A 24154-nucleotide genomic window follows, 5' to 3' on the forward strand; every position below is an offset into this window, starting at 1 on the left:
TCAGACTCAGGCCCTCGTGTTTACCTGTACAGGAATAGGGCCAAGCTGCGTAGTGGGAAAGCTTCTTTGACATGGCTTTTGGCTGTACTTGTTAAAAATCACATGGCATCAGGTACTACTCTGTCCCCAAGACCAGGCCTGGCATTTAGTTGGTATTCAGTAAATGAATAAATCATTTTAGCAGTGATTGTCTCTGGGTGGTGGGACCAGGGGTGACATTTACTTCATTTTCAAAACTTTATATAATTTGGAGTATTTATGACTCTATAAGAAGGGAGGAAAACCCATGAATATTTTCCCCTAAGTCAAAGCCCCCGGCCTCATTCCACATGTCTTGCTTCTCCAGGTCTGACCTACGAGAAACATGGCAACCAGTGCCGTCCCCAGTGACAACCTCCCCACGTACAAGCTGGTGGTGGTGGGAGATGGGGGCGTGGGCAAGAGTGCCCTCACCATCCAGTTTTTCCAGAAGATCTTTGTGCCTGACTACGACCCCACCATTGAAGACTCCTACCTGAAACATACAGAGATTGACAATCAGTGGGCCATCTTGGACGGTGAGACCTGGATGGCAGGCCTGCGTGGGGATGGGGTGTTAGATCCCGGAGGTCAGGGGAAGGTGACAGGCTTCAGTGGGACGTGATGGTTTCTTTCATGTTGCCATTGTGGGATGGTTGGTATAAGGCCGTGTATGTTTTCCAGGGTGAATTCTGAACAGCTTTGTGGAAACCAAAATGTGTATTCAGCAAAGAGGCAGGGCTAGAATCATGCCAATTCGGTGATGTCATGTTTGTTATTTCTTGCTGATCAGAAGCTCTGATTAACATTTACAGATGTCTCTAGCTAATAAAGAAGGGAAAAATAAATTGTTTCTTAATAAGCACAGTTTATTTGGTAATTGTCCCTTGGCGGGGGGAATCTTACATCTGACATTGTTTCTAATTTAGTCTAAATTGGTCTGGATGAGCAGTTCTCAAAGTATGGTAGCCAGACCAGCAGCATTAGCCATCACCAAGGAACTCATCAGAGAGGAAAACCCTCAGGCCCTATGGATTCCAAAATTCTGAGGGTGGGGCCCAGCAATCTGTGTTTAACAAGCCCTCCAGGTGAGGCCGAAGTTAGAGAACCACTGCTCTAGATTCTTAGTGATTATTACTTTCTGCTCTCTGTCGCTCTCCAACCAAGCGCGCTTAATCATTGAATGTCATTCCAGGTGGGGAGCTCTGAAAACCGCTGGGATACAAGTCCTCTGTCAGATCTGTGATTCGCAAATGTTTACCCCCAGTCTGTGGCTTGTTTTGCATTCTCTTAACAATGTCTTTCAAAGATGAGTTTTTAATTTTGATGAAGTCCAGTTTGTCAGTTTGTTCTCCTATGGACAGTGCTTTTGGTGTTGTGTCTAAGAAATCTTTCCCTAACCCAAGGTCACAAAGGTTTTCTGCTTTGTTTTCTTCTAGAAGTGTAATGGTTTTAGGTTTTATATTTAGGTTTATGATCTACGTGAGTTAATTTTTCTACATGGTGTGAGGTATGGAGCAAAGTCCATTGTTTTTGTATGTGGATATGCAATTGTCCCAGCACTGTTTCTTGAAGAGATTACCCTTTCTCCACAGAGTTTTCTTTGTCCCTTTGATGAAAACTCATTGTCCAATATTCTGTTTGTGTGATCTCTTTGTCTGTCTTAACACCAATACCACACTGTCTTGATAACTGTAGCTTTCTGATAAATCTTGAAATCAGGTACTGTTCAATTCCCAACTTTGTTCTTTTTCAAAGTTGTTTTCACTAATCTAGGTCTTTGGCACTTCCATATCAATTTTAGAATCAGTTAAATTCTGAAATTCTAGATTTCTCTCTGTGTGTGTGAGGAAGAGTGGCCCTGAGCTAACATCTGTGCCCATCTTCCTCTACTTCTATGTGGGACGCCGCCACAGCCTGGCTTGAGCAGTGCTAGGTCCGCACCTGGGATCCAAACGTGTGAACCCTGGGCCACCAAAGTGGAGCATGCAAACTTAACCACTACACCACCAGGCCAGCCCCCCTAAAGTTCTAGATTTTGATTGAGATCGTGTTGAATCTAGGTCAGTTTGAGGAGAACTGACATCCTAACAATGTTGAGCCTTCCAACCCCTGAACACAGCCTCTCTCTCCATTTACTCGTCGTCTTTAATTCTCTCAATTGTTGTGTAGTTCTGAGTGCATAGATCTTCTACATATTTTGTCGGATTTACACTGCCTTCTTCTGTATTATAAATGGTTTTGGGTTTTTTCTTTTCATTTTTCAGTTGTTTGTTGCTAGTGTATCAAAATACAATAGAATTTTGTATCTTTCTTGTAACCTGCAACCTTGCTAAACTCAGTTATTAGTTCGAGTGGGTTTTTTATAGATTCCATTGAATTTTCTGCAGAGATGATCATATCTGTGAGTAAAGATAGTTTTACTTCTTCCTTTCCAATCTGGATGGCTTCTATTTCTTTTTCTTGCCTCATTTCCCTGACTAGAGACATACTTATCTTGCTCTTGACCATAAGGAGAAAGCTTTCAGTCTTTCACATTAAGTATGATGTTAGCTGTAGATTTTTTATAGATTCTCTTTATCAGGTTGAGGAAGTTCCTTTCTATTCCTAGTTTGCCGAGAGTTTTTGTCAGGAGTGGATTTGGATTTTCTCAAATGCTTTTTCTGTGTCTATTGAGATAATCCTATGATTTTTCTTCTTTAGTCTGTTCGTATGGTAAATTACATTGATTAATTTTTCTAATGTTAAACTAACATTGCGTCCCTGGGATAAAGCCCACTTGATCATGATGTATTATCCTTTAATATATTGTTGTCTTTGATTTGGTAAAAAAAAAAAAAAATTTTTACTGAGGTCAAAATAGTTTATAACATTGTGGAATTTCAGTTGTGGATTATTATTTGTCAGTCACCATATAAGTGTGCCCCTTTACCTCTTATGCCCACCCCCAACTCCCTTCCCCTCTGGTAACCACTAATCAGTTCTCTTTGTCCATGTGTTCATTTGTCTTCCACATATGAGTGAAATCATGCAGTGTTTATCTTTCTCTGTCAGGCTTGTTTTGCTGAACATAATACCCTCCACGTCCATCCATGTTGTTGCAAATGGGACAATTTTGTCTTTTTTATGGCTGAGTAGTATTCCATTGTATATATATATACACCACATTTCTTTATCTATTTATCGGTCAGTGGGCACTTGGGTTGCTTCCGTGTCTTGGCTATTGTGAATAATGCTACAATGAACATAGGGGTGCATGTCTCTTTGAATTGTTGATTTCATGTTTTTTGGATAAATACCCAGTAGTGGGATGGCTGGGTCATATGGTATTTCTATTTTTAATTTTGTGAGGAATCTCCATACTGTTTTCCATAGTGGCTGCACCAGTCTGCATTCCCACCAGCAGTGTATGACAGTTCCCTTTTCTCCACACCCTCTCCAACATTTGTTATTTTTTGTCTTGGTGATTATAGCCATTCTGACAGGTGTAAGGTGATATCTCAGTGTAGTTCTGATTTACATTTACCTGGTGATTAGTGATGTTCAACATCTTTTCCTGTGCCTATTGGCCATCTGTATATCTTCTTTGGAAAAATGTTCAGATCCTCTGCCCATTTTTTGATCAGATTTTTTGTGGGTTTTTTTTGTTGAGTTGTGCAAGTTCTTTATTTATTTTGGGGATTGACCCCCTGTCAGATACATGATTGCAAATATTTTCTCCCAGTTGGTGGGTTGTCTTTTTGTTGTTTTTATTTTTAGATTGGCACCTGAGCTAACATCTGTTGCCAATCTTTTTTTCTTCTCCTTCTTCTTCCCCAAAGTACATAGTTGTATATTCTAGTTGTAGGTGCTTCTAGTTCTGCTGTGTGGGACACCGCCTCAGTAGGCCTGTTGAGCGGTGCCATGTCTGTGCCCAGGATCTGAACCAGTGAAACCCTGGGCCACCAAAGCGGAGCGTGCGAACTTAACCTGCCACAGGGCCGGCCCCTGTCTTTTCATTTTGTTCCTGGTTTCCTTTGCCTTGTAGAAGCTCTTTAGTCTGATGAAGTCCTATTTGTTTGTTTTTTCTTTTGCTTCCCTTGCCTGAGTAGACATGGTATTCAAAAAGATCCTTCTAAGACTGATGTCAAGGAGTGTGCTGCCTTTATTTTCTTCTAGGAGTTTTATGGTTCACATCTTACCTTCAAGTCTTTAAGCCATTTTGAGTTAATTTTTGTGTATGGTGAAAGATAATGGTCTACTTTCATTCTTTTGCATGCAGCTGTCCAGTTTTCCCAACACTATTTATTGAAGAGACTTTCCTTTGTCCATTGTATGTTCTTGGCTCTCTTGTCAAAGATTAACTGTCCATAGACATGTGGTTTTATTTCTGGGCTTTCAGTTCTGTTCCATTGATCTGTGTGTCTGGTTTTGTACCAGTACCATGCTGTTTTGATTATGGTAGCTTTGCAGTATATTTTGAAGCCAGAGATTATGATGCCTACAGCTTTGTTCTTGTTTCTCAGGATTGCGTTGGCTATTCAGGGTCTTTTGTTGCCCCATCTGAATTTTAGGATTCTTTAGGATTTTAGGATTCTGTTTCCATGAAGAATGTCATTGAGATTCTGATTGGGATTGCATTGAATCTGTAGATTGCTTTAGGTAGTATGGACATTTAAATTGTGTTTATTCTTCCAATCCAGGTGCATAGAATATCGTTGCATTTCTTTATGTCATCATCAGTTTCTTTCAGTAGTGTCTTATTGTTTTCATTGATAGGTCTTTCCCCTCATTGATTAAGTTTATTCCCAGATATTTTATTCTTTTTGTTGCAATTGTAAATGGGATTTTATTCTTGAGTTCTCTTTATGTTAGTTTGTTGTTGGAATATAGAAATGCCACTGATTTTTGTAAGTTGATTTTGTACCCTGCAACTTTGCTGTAGTTGTTGATTATTTCTGATAGTTTTCCAATGGATTCTTTAGGGTTTTGTACATATAAAATCATGTCATCTGCAAACAGCAAGAGTTTCACTTCTTCATTGCCCATTTGGATACCCTTTATTTCTTTTTCTTGCCTAATTGCTGTGGCCAAAACCGCCAGTACTATGTTGAATAAGAGTGGTGAGAGTGAGTATCTTTGTCTTGTTCCTGTTCTCAGAGGGATGGCTTTCCGTTTCCCCCTGTTGAGTATGATGTTGGCTGTGGGTTGGTCATATATAGCCTTTATTATGTTGAGGTAATTTCCTTCTATACCCATTTTGTTGAGAGTTTTTATCATAAATGGATGTTGGATCTTGTCAAATGCTTTCTCTGCATCTATCGAGATGAACACAATGGTTTTTATTCCTCATTTTATTAATGTGGTGTATCGCATTGATTTTATTTGCGGATGTTGAACCATCCCTGCATTCCTGGTATAAATCCCACTTGATCTTGGTGTATGATCCTTTTGATGTATTGCTGTATTCGGTTTGCCAAAATTCTGTTGAGGATTTTTGCATCTATGTTCATCAGTGATATGGACCTGTAATTTTCCTTCTTTCCATTGTCCTTGTCTGGCTTTGGGATCAGGGTGATGTTTGCTTCATAAAATGTGTTAGAAAATGTTCTGTCTTCTTCAATTTTTTGGAATAGTTTGAGAAGGATAGGTATCAAATCTTCTTTGAATGGTAGAATTCTCCAGAGAAGCCATCTGGTCCTGGACCTTTTTTGGGGGGAGGTTTTTGATTACTGTTTCAATCTCTTTACTTGAGATTGGTCTATTCAGATTCTCTGTTTCTTCTTGATTCAGTTTTAGGAGGTTGTATGAGTCTAAGAATTGATCCATTTCTTCTAGATTGTCCAGTTCATCGGCATATAGTTTTTCATAGTATTCTCTTATAATCTTTTCTATTTCTGTGGTGTCTGTTGTAATTTCTCTTCTTTCATATCTAATTTTATTTATTTGAATCTTCTCTCTTTTTTCTTAGTGAGTCTGGCTAAGGGTTTGTCAGTTTTGTTTATCTTTTCAAAGAAGCAGCTCTTAGTTTCATTGATCCTTTCTACTGTTCTCTTGGTTTCAGTTTCATTTACTTCTGCTTTAATTTTTATTATTTCTGTCCTTCTGCTGACTTCGGGCTTTGTTTGTTTTTCTTTTTCTAATTCTGTTAGGTGTAGTTTAAGATTGCTTATTTGAGGTTTTTCTTGTTCATTAAGGTGGGCCTGTATTGCTATGAATTTCCCTCTTAGGACCACTTTTGCTGCATGCCATATGAGTTGGTATGGTGTATTTTCATTTTCATTTGTCTCCAGATATTTTTTGATTTCTCCTTTAATTTCTTCAATAATTGGTTGTTCAGTAGCATGTTGTTTAGTCTCCACATATTTGTGACTTTCCGATTTGGTAAAATTTTGTTTAGAATTTATGCATCTATGTTCTTGAGAGGTATTGGTCTGTAGTTTTCTTGTAATGTCTGAGTAATGCTGTCTTTATAGAATGAATTGAGAAGTATGCTCTCTTCATCAGTTTTCTGGAAGAGTTTGACAAAATTGGTATTATTTCTTCCTTAAATGTTTAGTAGAATTTACCTATAAGGACATCAGAGCCTGGAGTCTTCTTTGTGGGAAGGTTTTTAACTACAAATTCAATTTCCTTAACAGCTGTAGGGCTATTCAGGTTATTTATTTCTTCTTCAGTGAGCTTTGGCAGTTTGTGTCTTCCAAAAATTTGTTCATCAAAGTTATCAAATTTACTGGCATAAAGTTGTTCATAATATTCTCTTATTATCCTTTTAATATGTGTAGAATCTGTAGTGATGTTACCTCTCTCATTCCTGATATTGATAATTTGTATCTTTTTTTCCTCACTAGGTTGGCTATCATTGATTTTTACAAAGAACCAGCTTTTTAGTCCATTGATTTTTTTTTCCCCCTTTTGGTTCCATTGATTTCCTCTCTTTTCTTTATTATTTCCTTTTGTCTGCCTACTTTAGATTTAATTTGCCCTTCTTTTTCTAACTTCTTAAAGTGGAAACTGATGTCATTGATTTGAACATTTGTTCTTTTATAAGATATTCATTTGGTGCCATAAATTCCCCCTAACTACTCATTTAGCTGTATCCCACAAATTTTAGTATGTTGTATTTTTATTTTCATTCAGTTCAAAATACTTTCTAATTTCCCTTTGATATCTTCTTTGACCCGTATGTTGTTTAGAAGTATGTCATTTAGTTTTCAAGTATTTCGGAATTTTCCAGAGATCTTTCTGTCATTGATTTCTATTTTAATTTCATTGTGTCAGAGAACATACAGTATATTATTTGAATTCTTTAAAACTTGCTGAGGCTTGTTTTATGCCCCAGGATATGGTCTGTCTTGGTAAATGTTCCATGTGCACATGAAAAGAATGTGTTGTTGGGTGGAGTGTTCTGTGAATGTCAGTTAGATCAAGCTGGTTGATAGTGTTGTCTGTCTTCTATGTCCTTATTGATTTTCTGTCTACTTCTTCTGTCAGTTATTGAATTTCAAAGTATAATTGAGGATTTGCCTATTTTTTCCTTTTTGTTCTGACAGTTTTTGCAGCATGTATTTGAACACGCTGGTATTAAGTGCATAAATGTTTAAGATTGATACGTCCTCTTGATGAATTGACCCTTTTATTAGTGTAAAACGACGTTCTTTATCCCCCTCACCTCTTTTGTACCCATCTCTTAGGGATCATTGTCCTTCGTTCCCTGGTGTCAGTGTCTTGAAAACCAGTTTTATATATTTTATCTGTTTTTTGGTTGTTTTAGGTGAGAAGGTAAATCTGATCCCTGTTACTCCATCTTGGCCAGAACCAGAACCACATCATCACTTTAAAAAAATGCTACCTTGGATAGATACTAAAAACACTGAATTGTACTCTTTAAAGGGTGAACATTATGGTATTTGAATTATCTGTTGATTTTACTGAGCACTACCCTTCAGGGGCTTGTCTGCAGCCCTGGGACTTTGGACAGTCCCACCAGGTCCCAAGCACATGCCCACCTCAGGGACTCTGCATTTGGTGCTCTCTACCTAGAGGATGCTTCCTGCAGAAATGCATTCTCTCTGATTTAGGTCTCCTCTCAAAGGTCGCTTCCTCCAAGAGGTCTTCCCTGACCAAACCGTCTGCTCTAGTACCCACCCCACCCCTGGTGTTTCTGTCCCCTGCCAAGTCTTTTTCTTTAGTCTACCTTTTCTTAGAACATGTATTTATATTAGTTCAGTATACTTATTTGTTTCTCTCACTAAAATACAGTTTCTGAGAGCAAGGCCTTCATTTTATTTACTGCTATATCCACAGCATCTAGAACCCTGCTTGGCTCATGGCAAGTCCTCAGTAAATATTTCTGGAATGAATGAGTGAATGAGTCCTAAACAATATATGTTTGGTCAAAGGTATGATGTGCTAGATATATTATTTTCTAATTCACATTAAAATAAATACATATAACTATTAAAATTTAAAACTTACATTTATGCACTTTCTAAAACCATCTAATGCATCACCCATTCGAATATATACCATACTTTGGGATATACTGAGTTAAAAAACGTAAATAGTTTCTTTACAGCGAGACTTTGAAGAACCTTCCATTTGCAAACATATATGTTGGTAGGACATATTATCCTTAGGGATTCCCAAAGGGAGAAGTTTTACACACCGTTCTGGACCATTCTCACAGCAAACATCCTGAAAAACATTGCACAATTCATGTTGCAGACTAACACCATGCCTGGTACATAGTTGGAGCTCAATAAATATTATTTCTCTCTTCAGCCATTTAAACTTTGCTAACTTTGTTTTAAGTAACTTTGGGTATTAGGTCAGTTTCCGAGAAAAAAAGTTTTCCTCAAGGGTGGTTTTTAGGAAGGTTTCGTGATAACGCTTCTAACAGTCGTGGTGGCAGAGGGGCAGCGTGGCTGCGGCGTTCCTGTATAAGCATGACTTCGTGAAGCCCGCGTTCTGAAGCTCCTGCACTCCCCTTGGGGGCTCCACCCCTAATCCTGCAGCCAGAGTCAGGCCTGACTTAGGGCCTTACCCACCAGGCCTTCCTCAGGAGGAGATACTGGATTCCCCGTTAGCACACTTCCCTACTCAAATAGGCCTTCTATTAGGAAAAGAAGCCTTAGAACAGTACAGCTGAGTATTAATTAGTCTGGCATTTAAAAGGATGCCCCATATTTTGGGAACTTTAATCAAGGGCTGGGTGCATTTAGGCTCAAGTGTAACTCTGACCCTTTCTGGAGCTGATCTCCTCTGGGGGTGACATGCAGCCCTGGGATGGACAGGACTTTCCCTGGGCATCCAGAGCCCGGAGGTTCTGCTTCCCTGGAGGCCACGCCATCCCAGGGGCGGTGATAGGCTTCTGATGCCTTCCAGGTACTCTGGACTCTGAGCTTTCTCTTCTTCCAGATTCAGAAAGAGCAAAAGCATGGCAGCTGAATGAGGAGGAGGAAGAGGAGGATAATTACAATGGCGATAATGATGTTAATGGGCAATTACTGTGTGGAAGGCCCGTGCTAAGCAGTCCGCGTGTGTTCTCTCTTAATCCTTACAAACACTATTGTGGTAGCCGCTATTGTTATCTGCATACAAGTAAAGCACAGAGGGATTTACACAGCCAGCAGTGATGTGAACTCCCCTTGTCTCTGTCCTTCTGGTTGGGTGGGACGGTCCTCTCCCACCTCACACAGCTGGTCCCTGTGTCTCCGGAATGGGAGTTGAAGTCCCCGGAGCAGGGATGTGACCTGGATTACCAGGATTCACAGACGCACTCCCTGCCCTTCTCACCCCTTGCCCAAGGGCCTTCAGAGGGCCCCCTGCTCCTGTCCTGATGGGACTTTCAGGTCAGAGATCCGTAAGCTTGCTCAGGAAGCCTTCTCTGGGGTTTTCACGCTGAGGAGTCTCAAAGGCTGCCCACTTACTTACAAACCTGTTTCTAGTTTTCTTTCAAGGAATCTCATTGCCCTGGTCCTCCCAGAATCTAAGAGACAGGAGACAGCTGACCTCAGGGGCCAGCAGCCAGACGCGGCAGTGTCTGTGGAACCCGCGGCTTTGGAGCTTTGAGTTCCTTCCCACAAGGGTTCGGGACCCTTGTCTCACCTTCCGCTGCTAAGGGCCCAGCCCTGGGAACGTCTCCTCCTCACCGTCTGGTCCCCACCTCCCTGCCGTGGGGCTGCGTCAGCTCCCCCACCTCCCGCCTCTCCGGCCCTCTCTTCCAGCCTCTGGCTTTGGATGCCGCCTCGCCCTGGCTTTCAGCTGTCTGACTCGCCGCACCCCGCTTCTCAGGCTTCATCAGTCAGGAAGACCCAAGCCTTAGGCTGAGTCCTGGGGTTTTGTGTTTTTTTCTTTTTATTGGTAAAATATATATAACATAAACCTTACCATCATAACCATTCTGAAGGGTACGGGTCCGTGGCATTAAGTACATTCACATTGTTCTCCAGCCATCTCCTCCAAAGGAGACTCTGTACCCTTAAACACTGACTCCCCTTCCCCCACCCCCAGCCTCTGGCACCACCATCCCACTTTCCGTCTCTATGATTTTGGCTCCTCTAGGTACCTCACATAAATGGAATCATACAGTATTTGTCCTTTTGTGACTGGCTTATTTCACTTAGCTCAGTATCTTCAGGGTTCATCCATGTTATAACATGTGTCAGAATTTCCTTCCTTTTTAAGACTGAATAATATTTGACTGTATGTGTATCTGTTTTGTTTATCCTTTCATCCAGCAGTGGACATTGGGGTTGTTTCCACCTTCCGGCTATCGTGACTAATGCTGCTGTGCACGTGGGTGTGCTAATGTCTGTTCCAGTCCCTGCCGTCGGTTCTATTGTCTTGGTGTTCTTGTGTGCCCACTTGTTCTTTTAGGTCAGGGTTGGAAGGCTCCTCAGCCCTCACTTTACAGCTGAGGAAGCTGTGGGGCAGCTGGAGAAGTGACTTGCCTAGGGTCAGACTCCCCTAGAGGCACAGCCAGGCCTACAGCCTCTTTCCTCTGCCAGGAACCTCCTGTTTTGTCCTGCTGCCTCCTATTTTGGCCCAGGCCTCGGGCCTGCAGGGTAGGATGTTGACCACATCCTCTGCCCACTTACAATAGGGGCAGGTGTTTCTGGGCCTTCCCACCCATGTGGCTCCCGGCCCCACCCCTGCCCCACCAGCCTCTGGAACCTTGTATCTTTCTACCACCAACAGAGAACAACAGTGGGCCCTGAGTCTCCCAATACCCCTTCCACCTAGGGGCTCTTGGGCTCAGCTCTAGCAGCCACTCTGTTCCCCTATATCCCCAGCAAGGGCTCAGTCTTTGCAAAGAGTGAGAGCCCTGGCTCTCCTCCTGCACCCTCAGAGGCTGGGACATTTCCACCCTGGCTTATGCCCAAACCTCAGACACAAGTGCTGTTGTCTTCTCAGAGGGGCCTGGACCTGGCTTTTCCCTGAACACTTGAATCCACATTTTTCCTGGGGAGAGGGAGGGGGCGGGGGGAGGACATTGGAAGGGCAGCAAGAGGAAGAGGAACATCTATTGGGAGTTTGTTCTGTGCAAGGGCTTTACTCAGGCCTCTGTGCTCAGCAGCCCTTAGGGCAGCTTCAGAGTAGGCACTTCCCCAGGGGCCCCCAACTAAGAATGGGGTACAAGCAGAGCCGGCCTGTCCTTCCACCCATCCTCCCCTTTTCCTGCCAGCAGTGATGTGGGAGAAATTTCCCTCCTTTCCTTTATGAGGGAACATGGTCACTGGCCTGAGATTATGAAATCCAGCCCTGCAGGCCTCTGCCTGACCCTCTGTCCTGGTTCCATCAGCCATGACTGCTTGAATGCTCCCAGTAACAGGGAGCTCACTGGTACCCAAGGAGCCTGGGGCAGTGCTTCCTGATAGAAAACCCTTCCTTACATTGAGGCCACATCTGCCCCCAAACCATCGTTCACTGCTGCTGCCCTCAGAGCAGCGTCAGCTGTTACTGCTGAGCAGACTTTTCTAGAAGGCAAGACCCCATGCTAAGGGCTTTGCAGGGATTGTTTCATTTCATCCTTGTAACAATTCTGCCCAATTGAGGTTAGCATCTCTACTTCACAGGTGAGCACAGCTGCTCATCAGCCAGTATGCACCAGTGCTGCTGTACCCATTGAAACAACGGTGAAATATTTCCGAGCCATTGGAAAATCGCTGCTGCTGCCCTGTGTCCCCGAGGGCCCTTCCCTGGAAACCCAGACCTCCTGCTCCACCGCCTGTCCGGCAGCCCTCTGATTGGTCAGGCCATGGCATGTGAGGGAACTAAGACTCAGAGAGGGGAAGTAACGTGTCCAAGGTCACACAGCTGATTAGAGCCCCATTCCCTATGACCCCAAAGCAAGGCATCTTAATCTGGCTCTGTGCTCACCTGAGCCCGACTAGCCATCCTGGGAACAGAGGGACCCACCGTCAGCCAGTGCCTGGAGTCAGCTCAGCGGGGCTGAGTGATGAAGGGGTGAGGGCAGCGTGTACCCCTCCCCCTTCAAAGGCACCGCACAGCCTGGGCTCCTGGCAAGCTTGTCAGCACCCCAGACCCTGGCTGGTTTCCTCCTACTCCCGTTGCAGACAATCAGGTCCTGTACTCCTGCAGTTCATTTTGGTTTTGTCCTGATTTCAGAGCTTCGTGTTGAGCACTGTTAGAAGTCACGTGACCTCTCCCGGCTGAGTGCACCAGCCCGGTTGATAAGTTCGGGATCTCACCTATCTGCCCTTGTGTTGGGTGATGCTCCAGCTCCAGACCCGTGTAGCCACTGTCAGTCTGTTGTCTTCACTATGCCCCAGGTTGGAGTGTCGGGGGTTTCCTCTTTCCCCTGGGCACAAACAGCCTCTGGACCAAGACGGTGCACCCTCATCGGTGGGCTGTGTCCCAAATGGGATACACCCTCACAGTTGTTGCAAAGAATAAATGAAACAATACAGATGTTAAGCTCCTCAAGGAGAGAGACTGTGTCCTTTGCCCACCTTTGTTGTATCTCTGATGCCAGCCTGGAGCTGGCACCTATTAGGTGCATAGTCATTGCCTGTTGAGTGAGGAAGGGCGTGAAGTCCCTTGTGAGGGCCGTGGCACATAGTCAGCCTCAGAAGATGCTATTGTTGCTGTGATTGCTCTGATATGGTTTATATTACTATAATTGGGTGGCTTGGTGCTTTTGGAATTGGCTCCATCCCGTGTAGAGATGAGGGGTCCCCGACCCATCTGCCAGCATCTGGGGAGGTCCGGGAGTGAGGCTCGAGCCCCTGACCTGGAGCAGCTGCCTTTCCCTCAGTGATGTGTGGAGTGGCCCCTGAGTCCTGTGTGCATGAGTGTGTTCAAGAATTGCTTCAGTAAATACTTTTGGGTACCTGCTGTGTGCTTGGCTCTCTGTTGGGCTCTGAGGATGCAGCAGTTGGCAAAGTCAAGTCCCTGCTCTCATGAAGCTTGTGTTAGAATGGGGGGACAGAGGAGTAACAAATATGTGATGTGTCAGGTGGTGGTAAATGCTGTGAAGGAGGAGAAGGCAAACTAAAGGAAGGGGACAGTGGGGAAGGGGTTGTTATCTTGTGTAGGCTGGCCGGGGAAGGCCCTCCTGATAAGGTGATGTCAGAGCAGAGAACTGAAGGAGAAAGCTGTGCCTGTACCTGGGGGAAGAGAATCTCAGACAGGGAGAGTATCACGTGCAAAGGCCCTGAGACAGGGCTGTGCTTGGCCTGTTTGGGGAATAACTAGGAGGCCAGGGTACAGAGTAAGTGACCTCTAAGAAGAGAGCTCAGAGAGCTAGCTGGGGGGCACTGATCTCCTAGGACCTTGGAGGGAAATAAGAAGCCATTGGAGGGTTTTGAGCAGAGGAGGGACGTGGTCAGACTGATGTTTTAAAAGTTGTGGAGAATAGGCCACAGGGGAACCAGGGCAGAATCGGTGACCGGTTAAGAGGTTCCTGATGGTGGACTGGGGCACTGGTGATGGAGGTGGTGAGAAGGAGTTAGATTCTGGCCGTACTTTGAAGGAGGAAACAATGGGATTTGTTGGTGGAGTATATGGGATGGAGTGGTGGGGAGAGGGGAGAGTCTTCGGCCTGTACAACTGGTAGAATAGACTTATGCTGATCAAGATTAGGAAGACTGGTGAAAAGCAAGTTTTGGGGGGAAATCAAGAGTCTAATTTTGGACACGTTAAATCCAAGGTGCCTTTCACACATACAAATAGAAGTCAAACCGGCAGCTGGATGTCTGAGTCCGGAGTCGGGGGAGATGTGTAGGCCAGCGATGGAAATTGGGGGGTCAACATATAAAGCCACGAGATGAGAGATCACCGAGGAAGTGAATGGTTAGAGAAGGGGCCCCAGGACTGAGCACAGGGACCCACCAATGTTTAGATGGTGGGGAGATGAGGCGACCGAGCAGGACCAGTCACTGCGGTAGGAGAAGAACCGAGAGAGCGTGACGTCCCAAGGCCGAGTGAAGAAGACTCTTCACAAGGAGGGAGCCAGCAACTGTGTCAGATGCTGGGGAGGGCCCGTGGGTGAGCACTGAGAAGCGCCCATTGGATTTAGTGACGTGGAGGTCGCAGGTGGCTTGACAAGATCAATTTTGGTCGAGTGGTCAAGAGAGAGTGGAGGAGAGGAAGAGCAGGCAGTGAGAATAGACAGGCCAAGGAGTGTGGCTGTAAAGAGGAATAGAGAAATGGGCAGCAGCTGAAAGGTGTGGGGTCAGGGGGCTGGGGTTTTCTTTTTAATTTAAGGGGGCTTTATTTTTGTTTCTTTTTTTTTAATATGAAAGAAATTATGGCATGTTTACATACTGATGGAAATGAACCAATAGAGAGAGAAATGGATGATGCCGGACAGGGAGGGGACAACAGTAGCTGCACTGTCCTTGCGTAGGTGACAGGGTATAGGGTCCAGTGCATCCACTGTTGCCAGAGGGTGGGCAGAGCCTGTGTTCCAGAGAAAGGGAGGTGGGTTTTTTTCTCCTACAGTTGTTAAAATTGAGATATAATTCACGTGTACAATTCTTCCTTTTAAAGTGTACAATTCAGTGGTTTATGGTAAATACACAAAGGTGTGCAATCACAAATTGCTGATTGAGCCACAAATCAGCAATCACTGGAACCACCACTAATTCCTTAACATTTTCACCCCCTCCCAAAAAAACTCACACCCATCAGCACTCATTCCCATTCCCCTGTCCCCCGAGTCCTGGAACCCACTGATCTACTTTCTGTCCGTGGATTTGCCTATTCTGGACATTTCATATAAATGGGATCCTATAACATGCGGTCTTTGTGACGGGCTCCTTTCACTTGGCATGCTATTTTCAACTTCATCCTGTTGTGGCGTGTGTCAGAATTGAATCCCTTTTAGGCGTGAATAATATTCTGGTATATGGATAGACCACACTTTGTTTATCCTTTCATCAGCCGCTGGCCATTTGGGCTGTTTCCCCTTTTGGGCTGTTGTGAGTAATGCTGCTGTGAGTGTTCAGGCGCAGGTTTTGGCGTGGATGTGTGTTCTCCCTGCTCTTGGGTACGTACATGCCTGGGAATGGAATCGCTAGGTCGTGTAGTCACTCAGTGTTAAACATTCTGAGAACTGCCAGACTCTTTTCTAAAGTGGCCGCACCACTTCACCCTCCTCACCTGTGGTGCATGAGGCCCTGCTGTCCCCGAGCAGGCTGATTTGGAAGCTTGTGGACTTTGGCTCCTGGCGGTCTCTGTTTCAGATCCTCAGCTTGGAGTGGAGGCTGGAGGAGAGAGGAGGCGGCGGGAAACAGTGGCCCTAGGAGTCGGGGAGTGACTGGATAGGCGTGTGTTTAGAATCCTTGGGTCCTCCAGAGGCGCTGGACATTGGTGCTCAGGGCTTTCAAGGGAACCAGGCTGGCACAGCCGTGAGTTCTCTCCTCCCAGCCACATGTGACTGCCCAGGGACAGGTGTGGAGCAGGTGGCGGGGTTGGGGTGACCAGGTGGGGGTGGGTGTATGAAGCATAGCCTCCAGGCCATTGTCTTCCACCTCTGCATACCTGGGACCTTCTGTCTTCAGCCCTCCGTGTAGACCTGCTTCTCTTCACAGGCCTTGGGGACACTGCTGCTGGCTCTTCATTCAAAGACAGCTCGTGCCAGGAGCAGAGCAAGACTCGGACCCAGACTGGCCTGGGTTCAGATCCTGCCTCTACCACTCATTAGCAGCATGGCCCTGAGCAGTTTCTTTCCCTGTAAGACGCTGGCCCCGCGAGTGGCTGTGAGGTGGAATTGGGGCTGTAGGACCATGCTTTGCCTCCCTGTCCCTCTCCACTGGCAGGCCCTTCCATTTGTCCCTGCCTGTTCCTGGGCTCCTTGTTACACACCTGAGACCCTCTGCTGCCCTTTCCCCGCTCTCTTCTTTTGCCTCCCTGAGAGCAACATTTGAGGGGGAGCAGGCTCTTGTAAGACTCCCCCAAAGCCCTGGGCTTCATGGACCTCATGAAAACCTCTCTGAAGACCTCCTCACTCTCTTCCCCCAGCTGCAGTAGTGTGGCCTCGAGAACACGGGGCTGGTGGCCAGCACTTCTCCCCGGATGTCGGCCTGAAGTCAGCGTGTTGGGAGATTGGGGCCACCGCCAGAGGGAATCTTCCCCCGTCACCAGGGAGCCAGCTGGCGCCTGCCACAGGATTCTAGCTCCCGCCCACTTAGAGAGTCCCCAGTGGCCTGGCCTTCCACATGCTGCCAGCACTTTAGAGAAGAAGAAAGCAGCCCTTTTTCTGGGAACAGAGCACAGTCAATGCACCCAGCCTGCCCCATGCACACCCTTACCCAGAAGTGGGAGTGCAAGTTAAAACAGTAAAGAGCCCTCATCACAATTGATGCTTAATGAGGCGGCTTTTTTTTTTTCTTTTGAGTCTTTTCCTAGGCAGGGTGCAGGCTTTCCCACCTGGCTCCCCTGTAAGATAGGCATAACCACTCCTGCCTCCCACAGCGGGTCTAGACCACTCTGTGCACGAGAGAGATGTCAAAACCCCGGGCATGGGCCTTGGAGGCATGTTATCTCTAGAAATGATCACGTCTGTTGTTTCATGGTCCAGAACCCTTACTTCACCCTGAAGGGTGCATGATAGAAGACAAAAAGTCAGTTTTTAGTGATTTTCCTTAAAGGTGGCGTGGGCTGTTTGAATGCAAGAACTGCTTTTCCTGTTGCATGTGTGTCATTTGTCTAGTACTTCTGCAAGCACTTTTTCAGCCCTCATTGGATGCTGAAGCTTTTGTGGGACCCAGGGAAACAAAAGCCGGGCTCCTTGCTCGGGCTTTGCCCCATGGTGGGGAGCTGAGCCAGGCCCAGAGGCACAGATGACACACACAATGGGAAGGGTTCAGAGACAGAGGCCAGGGGCTGGGGCCCTCAGAGGAGGCGACTGCAGCTGTGCGGCGGGCGGCCAGGGTAGCCGTGCGGAGGGCACTCTGGGTGGAGATCATGGCTTGGGCAAAGGCTTAGAATGAGACAGCCAGGCTGGTTCTGGTGGCCACAACCACACCCTCTGGTTGGAGAAAAAAGACTGGACGGCCGGGCAGCTGAGCCTTGGGGAAACTGGAGTGCGCTCCTCCCCTGCGTGTGGCCTTGAACGCACCCCTTGGACTCCCTGAGCCTCAGTCTCCTCATCTGTGCTAGGGGCTGTAAAACCTTCTTTCCGAGGCTGTGAAGAGGATGAGAGGGCGTGTGTGTATAGAGCTGGGCAGCACGTGCTGCCAGCAGGAACGTGGTGGGTGGGACTGCTTTCAGCCAAAGAGCTTGGACTGTACCCTGGGCTGCGGGCCAACATCAGAGCCCCCAGAGCCCATGCCAGAGTTTGCCTACCTCTGGAAGCCCTGGAGGGGGAGGAAGAGGAGGAGGAGAAGGAGGAGGGAGAGGAGGGAGAGGAGGGAGGGAGGGAGAGAGAGGAAAAGGAAAGGGGGCAAGAGGAGGGGGAAGAGGGCTCACAGGGATCCAGGCTGGTGCCCCCTCCATGCTGGCTGCCCGCCTGCCTGGGCCCCCGGGCCACAGCAGCACGTGGAGCTTGGCTTCTGAAATCTGCAAGATCCAAGAGCAGCCCCCGGGTTTCCACTGAAATCCTCAGCAACACTGCTGCCCCATCAACCCAGGTGGGAGGACTGGGCAGGGCAGACGGAGGTGCCCCACACTGACCCTCTGTCTCCAGAGTCTGTTCCTCTCTTCTCCCTCCTTCCCCAGTCTGGCCGCCTCTGTCTGTCTGTCCCTCTCACACATACACACACGCACACACACACACGCGCATACATACATAAATACGTACACACACATACACACACACTGGCAGAACACCTCTTCTCCCACAGTGACTAATACTTTCTGTCTCGGGAGTCCTCCTACCTTCATGACATCAGACGTGGGGAACGCAGGCAGTTAAAAGCATTGCTGCCTCTTGTCCTCAGCCTCCCGAAGGAAGCCTTGGAGGCAAAGCTGCTAACAAGGGGCCTGTGACCAGCATTTCCAGGTGTATGTGTGTGGAGGGGAGGGCTGGACCCCAGACCAGACTAGGCCAGCTCAGCCCCACCTCCTCCTCCCTGGTTGCACTGTCCTCCCGGGGCCCATGGTTTGGAATTTCCAAGATGCCCTCAACTCTCCTCTCTCCCTGGGCCCCCACAGCCATTCTCTCTGGTCTGTGTTCTCAGTGCATCCGCATTCATTCCTTCCTCTCTGTCTCAAGCACGCCTGCCTGGCTCATGCTCTGATTTCTCTGCCCGAGCCCCTCCTCCACGTCTTCATTTGCTCCTCCAGTCCCTTCCCTCCTTGATGCCAGACTCACCCTCCTCTGTCCACATCTCGCCCCTCTCTGAACCTTCAGTAGCTCCCTGTGCCCACAGGGTCCAGACATTCTACTTTAGGATCCAAGGTCCCCAGCCTCTGGGCTCTCTGTCTCCTCTTTCTCCCACTTCTTCCCCGGCTCCGACCTTTTACCCCAGCACCCAGCCTCCTCGCTGCTCTGTTCTTTCCAGCCTCCCCGCATTTGCTGATGCTGTTTCTGTGCCTGGAAGGCCTTTCCTCCAGCCCCAACTATTTATGTCAAATTCTAGTCTTCCTTCAGGGGCAGGATAAATGTCCCCTCTCTTGAAAACCTTCCATTATCCCTCCCAGCTGAAGGCGCCTTCTTCCCTAGATCTCAGAAAGTATGTATCACTTTCTATCCCATATTATTATTTTTCTCTAAGTATCAGCCCAGCCAGCTTCTAAGTGCCTGGATCACAAGATGCGTCTTACTCTTTAATCACCCAAAGTACCAAGCCGAGTGGTTGGCACAGAGTAGGTGCTCAGAAAATAATTGGCAAATAGATGACTCAATACACCTCTTGTGGTCCCACGTGTAGGCTGCTTCTGTCCCCCAAAGATGGGAGGGGCCTGGCGGTTACCACGCACCCACACGCTATTCCTGTCCAGACTGTTACTAGGATTATACCAGGCTCCCGCAATGAACCGGAAAGTTCCTATGTTTTCTGTGCTCTGGAACAATCTGTAGATTACAAGAATAGCTTTGTGCCATCCGTGCGGCAGATTCTGTCCTTCAGTTTCATCTATAATTATTGGCCTGTTCAAGTTTTACATATTTTCTTGAGCCAACTTTGTTCATTTATATTTTCTTAACTCATCCAATTCTTCGAGAATTGAAAATTTATTGCTATCCAACTGTATATAGTTTTCTCTCATAATTACATCTATATCTATATCCATAGTCATAGGCCTTTTCTCATTCCAAATGCTCATTTGTCTTTTCTTTTTTTCTCTGACAAGAATTGCAAAAGTTTTTTTTTTGTAATTGGTCCTTTCAAAGAATCAGCTTTTGATTTTTTAGATGCCAGCTAGCTACTTTTTCCGTCCTCCCATTTTCTTAACTTCTACATTTATTAATGATTTCTTCTTTCTTTGGTTTTTATTTTAGTTTTCATTTTCTAGCCTCTTGGTTTAAATGCTTAGTTAGTTTTCAGTCTTGCTTGCTTTCTGAAGTGCATTTAAAGGTATAATTTTCCTCCGAGTACCACTTTGGCCTCAAACCAGAGGTTTGTTTCTGTTCATTGTTGCTCAGTTCTAAATCATCATTTCTGCTTTGCTTTTCCCTTGAACTGGAGAGTTAGAGTACAGTACATACGCTTTTTAAATTTTCAAGTGGATAGTTTCTTTTATACTCACGTTTCTGTCAATTTCTGATCTTACTGCATTATAGACAAAACATGGCCTTTGTGATTTCTGCTTTCTGGAATTTATTGGAATTTTCATTTATCTCCTAATATATGGCCAATTTTTGTGATTCTTTCATGTGTGTTTGAAAATACTTATTTACTGTTTAAATGTAAAGTTTGTTCTGTCTGTCAGATTCAGTTTTTAAATTGTATCATTTAATGAAGATCATTACTTTTGAGGGCCCGCTTGTTCTGTCTGTCTCTGAGAGGCTGTGCAGTTCTCCCACAATGATTATGGGATGTGTCAATTCCTATTGTTTTTAGAAATCAGTTTTTTATGCATATATATTTTTAGGCAACATTCATAAATGCTTATGATTCGTGACTTTGGCACTTCTCAATGCTTGTACGTTTTCTCTTACAAATACCCTGGTTTGTCCTCTTTAATGCGTTAGCCTTGAGTTCTGTTTTGTGGATGCATATGGCTGGCGTATTCTTTTTTATCCCATTATTTTTCATCCTTTCTGTGTCATTTTGTGTTATATGTGTCCTTCGTAGTAGCAGAGAAATAGATTTTGTATTGAGTATCAGCTTTTAATAGGTGAATTTAACCCATCAACATTTATTGTCATGCATCATAGATTTATTTCTGCCATCTTGTTTCATGTCTACTTTTTTAGCTTTCTTATTTTTGTTTCTTTTGTTTTTGCCTTTCATTGGATTGGTCCCATTTGTTTTATCCTGTTTTCTTTCCTCTAATAGTTAGGAAGTTTTGAGTTTTATTTCTAGTCTGGTGGTTATTCTATATATGTACATGTGTGTATACTTTTATTTTTTGTCAGCATCGATGTAGTCAGTATCTTTAGCGTCTTCCCAAATGAGGCAGGAACTTTGGTAGTAGCTTCCTTTTCCCCGGCCTCCACCCTCATATATGGATCATCAGAGATTTTGGTTCTAATCCGTCATTCATTCTATTCAAATTGTGTAACGATATTTATTTAAACTTTTATGTTTTGTTGTTTGCTTGCCATTGTTTATAATACCACTCACCTGTCTCTTTTATGGATCTGTTTTTCACTTTGCTAAAGTATATCCTCCAAGAGTTCTTTTAGAAAGCGTGGGTAATATAATTTCTAAGACCTTGAACGTCTGAAATGACTATTTTTCCTTTCCAGAGGGTCCATTTTGACTTTCAACTCCCTATTGAGTTTTTTTTTAATTCTGGATGATCATATTTTTAAATATCCCAGATCTGTAGTTTTTGTTTTGGATAATATGTACCCTCAAAATCTGTGAGTATATTAACTACAATATTGCCTAAATGTCTTCTGCTATTCAGTTCAGGTCTTCTCATCCCCACTTCAGCCAAATCCATGCCATTTCCTTCTGTTTTCTCACTGCAGTTCTGAGTGGGGTTTATTTAGAAAAAAAGGCTCCTCTCCCTCCAGGTGAAGCTGCTCCTGGGAAATAACTGGGGACACTGCTTCAGTCTCCCCACTGGTCCTTAGCTGTAGATCTTGTTCTCTGAGCCCCTTCGTTTTACATCCAGATCAGATTCTAATGTCAGAGCTCAAAGCACCTGAAGGTCCAGAAGCCCTGCCCTTCATTTCGTACATGAAGAGAATGAGGTCCACAGGAATGAGCGAGAATAGCCGTGAGCCGCTTCTACGTCTGGGGCACATCTCGGGTCCTTGTGTCCACCAAGCCTTGCCCCTCTGACACGCTGAGTGACTCGGGAGGAGGTGCAGGGATGACAGGCTGTGGGGACAGCGTCATTCTCGGGCATTCTCTCAGGGTGCCTGCCTGAGATGTGGATTCCCAGGTGTACGGGATAGCTGACGACTCCCACACCTGTGTCTCTTGCCCCTCTTTTCTTAGTTCCTGACGTAAGTCTCCAAATGCCTATTTGAAATCCCCATAGGTGTCTGAGAGGTTCTCAGAAACAGCCCCCGAACCCTGCTTGTCACCCAGTCGTCCCCCCTCAGTATATGATGCCACCGTTCATCATAAACAGCCACTGCCCTCAAAGCCATTCTCTCTCGTCCCCTATATCGCCACATTTTCCTTCAGAATAGTAACTGGAAACAACCCTGATGATCCCATTTTAGGAAATGGAGGCACAGAGAAGCAAGCTTGGGCAGGGTCACACTCTGGGAATGAGCCAGACTCAGCCCAGGTGTCTGGCTCCAAAATCTGTAACCAGCTACTCCGCTGCCCCTAGGAAGCGGGAAAGCTGGGTCTGGTCAGAGTAGAGCAACCTAGGAGAATGGGGAGGTTAGACAGTGGGCAGGGCTTGCGGGACACTGAGGGGTTCAGACTTCATGCCCCCATAGGGCTTCAGCAGGGTGTGAGGAGGTCAGGCTTGCACGTCTGAAGGGAGACACCCGCTCCCCAGCTGTGGACATGACCTCTCTGAAACAGGCAGGGGTGAGCATTGTATCTCAGCAGGAAGGAAGCTGAAGGCAAGTGGGCTTCAGGAGTTCATGGGGTGGGGCAGTGGGAGGGCTGGATGGGGTGGGGGAAAGCCTGTGCTGAGATGGTTCTTCCCAACACCCCTCTGCCAGCCCCAGCTTCCCCTCCCGCCACCACTGTGACAGCCCCATCCTAGGCAGGGAGTGACCCTGGCTCTCTGGGGGCCACTCCTTCCCCATGGCTGCCTGGTGTCTGTCCACACAGGGCCTGAGGACCCTGCCTGGCCAGGATGGCCTCTTCAGGGCTGCCCCCAGGCACGTCCTGGTGCTCTCCCCCTCCTCCCTAGGCCCTACAAGGTGGAGGCATGGTTTCCATTTTACAGAGGAGGAAGTGGGGCTCAGAGAGTCAGGTAACTGCCCCTGACTCCATTGTAAGGGCTGCAGCAGGGATCCAACGCCCAGGTCTGGGGACTCCGGTGGAGTTTTATAGCAGAGTCGACCACTGACTTGAAGAAGCTTTTCTCTAGACAGAGAATTAAGGCCCAGGAAGCACCATGGGTTGGAATCGGTATGTCCACAAACAAGTCCGTCAGAACCTGGCCCTGAGGTCTCTTCCAGCACAGCCCAGGGAGCTCCAGCGGCCTCTTGTGGGGACAGCTCAGCGCTAGCCACAGTCGGGACAGCAGGAGCAGCGTGGGGGTCTGCAGGCTAGGGGAGCTCCAGGGTGGGTGGTGACAGCCCCTGAGTGGCCTCATCCCACCCCAGTTCTGGACACAGCCGGGCAGGAGGAGTTCAGCGCCATGCGGGAGCAGTACATGCGCACGGGGGACGGCTTCCTCATCGTCTACTCGGTCACAGACAAGGCCAGCTTCGAGCACGTGGACCGCTTCCACCAGCTCATCCTGCGCGTCAAGGACAGGTGAGGGCGGCGGGCCAGGGCTTCCCGACTCCTGCTCAGAGCAGGCTCCCTCTGTCTGTCTGTCTGTCTGTCTCTCCCTCTCTGAGATTTTCAGGCAAAAGCTGAGGCACTGAGGGCAGAGCTGAAGTCGGACCTGATCCCTCTGATTCCTGCCCTAGTTCTTTGGGGCCAGCTGCTTCCAAGGCCTGGAGGGGTCAGCTCCCTGCCATCTCTCCTGAACCGTCCCCACAGATGAAGCGAGAAATCAGAAGTAATATCTCTGTTTTTCAGCTCCAATTTAACCAAATTTTATTACGTTCAAAGAAAAAGTGAATTTTCTCTCCAGAAACATTTTCCAATTTGCGAGATTTACAAGCCCCTAAATAAAGTCTCATTTTTTCACTATTATTACAGTGGTCCCTCCTTATCCCCAGGGATACATTCCAAGACCCCCCAGTGGAGGCCTGAAACCACTCATGGTACCGAACCCTGTGTAGACCACGTTTTTTCCTGTACAGTAGAGCGTGGGTATGCTGGACAAAGGAATGATTCACGCCCCGGGTGGGACAGAGTAGACAGCGCGAACAGCATGCAATTTAAAACCTATGAATTGTTTATTTCTGAAATTTTCCTTTTAATATTTTTGGACTGCAAATGACCAAAGGTAACTGAAACTGTGGATAATGGCAGACTGCTGT

At 46.4% G+C, this 24154-nt stretch overlaps 1 protein-coding gene across 11 annotated transcripts in view; it reads left to right on the plus strand.

Annotated features, from left to right (window-relative positions):
* The window catches only part of MRAS (muscle RAS oncogene homolog), a 58673-nt gene that overhangs the window by 24263 nt on the left and 10256 nt on the right, over positions 1 to 24154 (plus strand). For 10 of the 11 annotated variants that reach the window (XM_070493395.1, XM_044754379.2, XM_044754380.2 and 7 more), the window contains exons 2-3: positions 347 to 557; positions 23324 to 23477. In XM_070493395.1, coding sequence (XP_070349496.1) covers positions 365 to 557; positions 23324 to 23477 — 347 coding nt within the window. In that variant the 5' untranslated portion in view covers positions 347 to 364. The remainder of the gene's footprint in view (positions 1 to 346; positions 558 to 23323; positions 23478 to 24154) is intronic. The other variant, XM_070493396.1, reaches the window with a different exon arrangement.

This window comes from Equus asinus, chromosome 21, assembly GCF_041296235.1.
Source record: "Equus asinus isolate D_3611 breed Donkey chromosome 21, EquAss-T2T_v2, whole genome shotgun sequence".
NCBI lineage: Eukaryota > Metazoa > Chordata > Mammalia > Perissodactyla > Equidae > Equus > Equus asinus.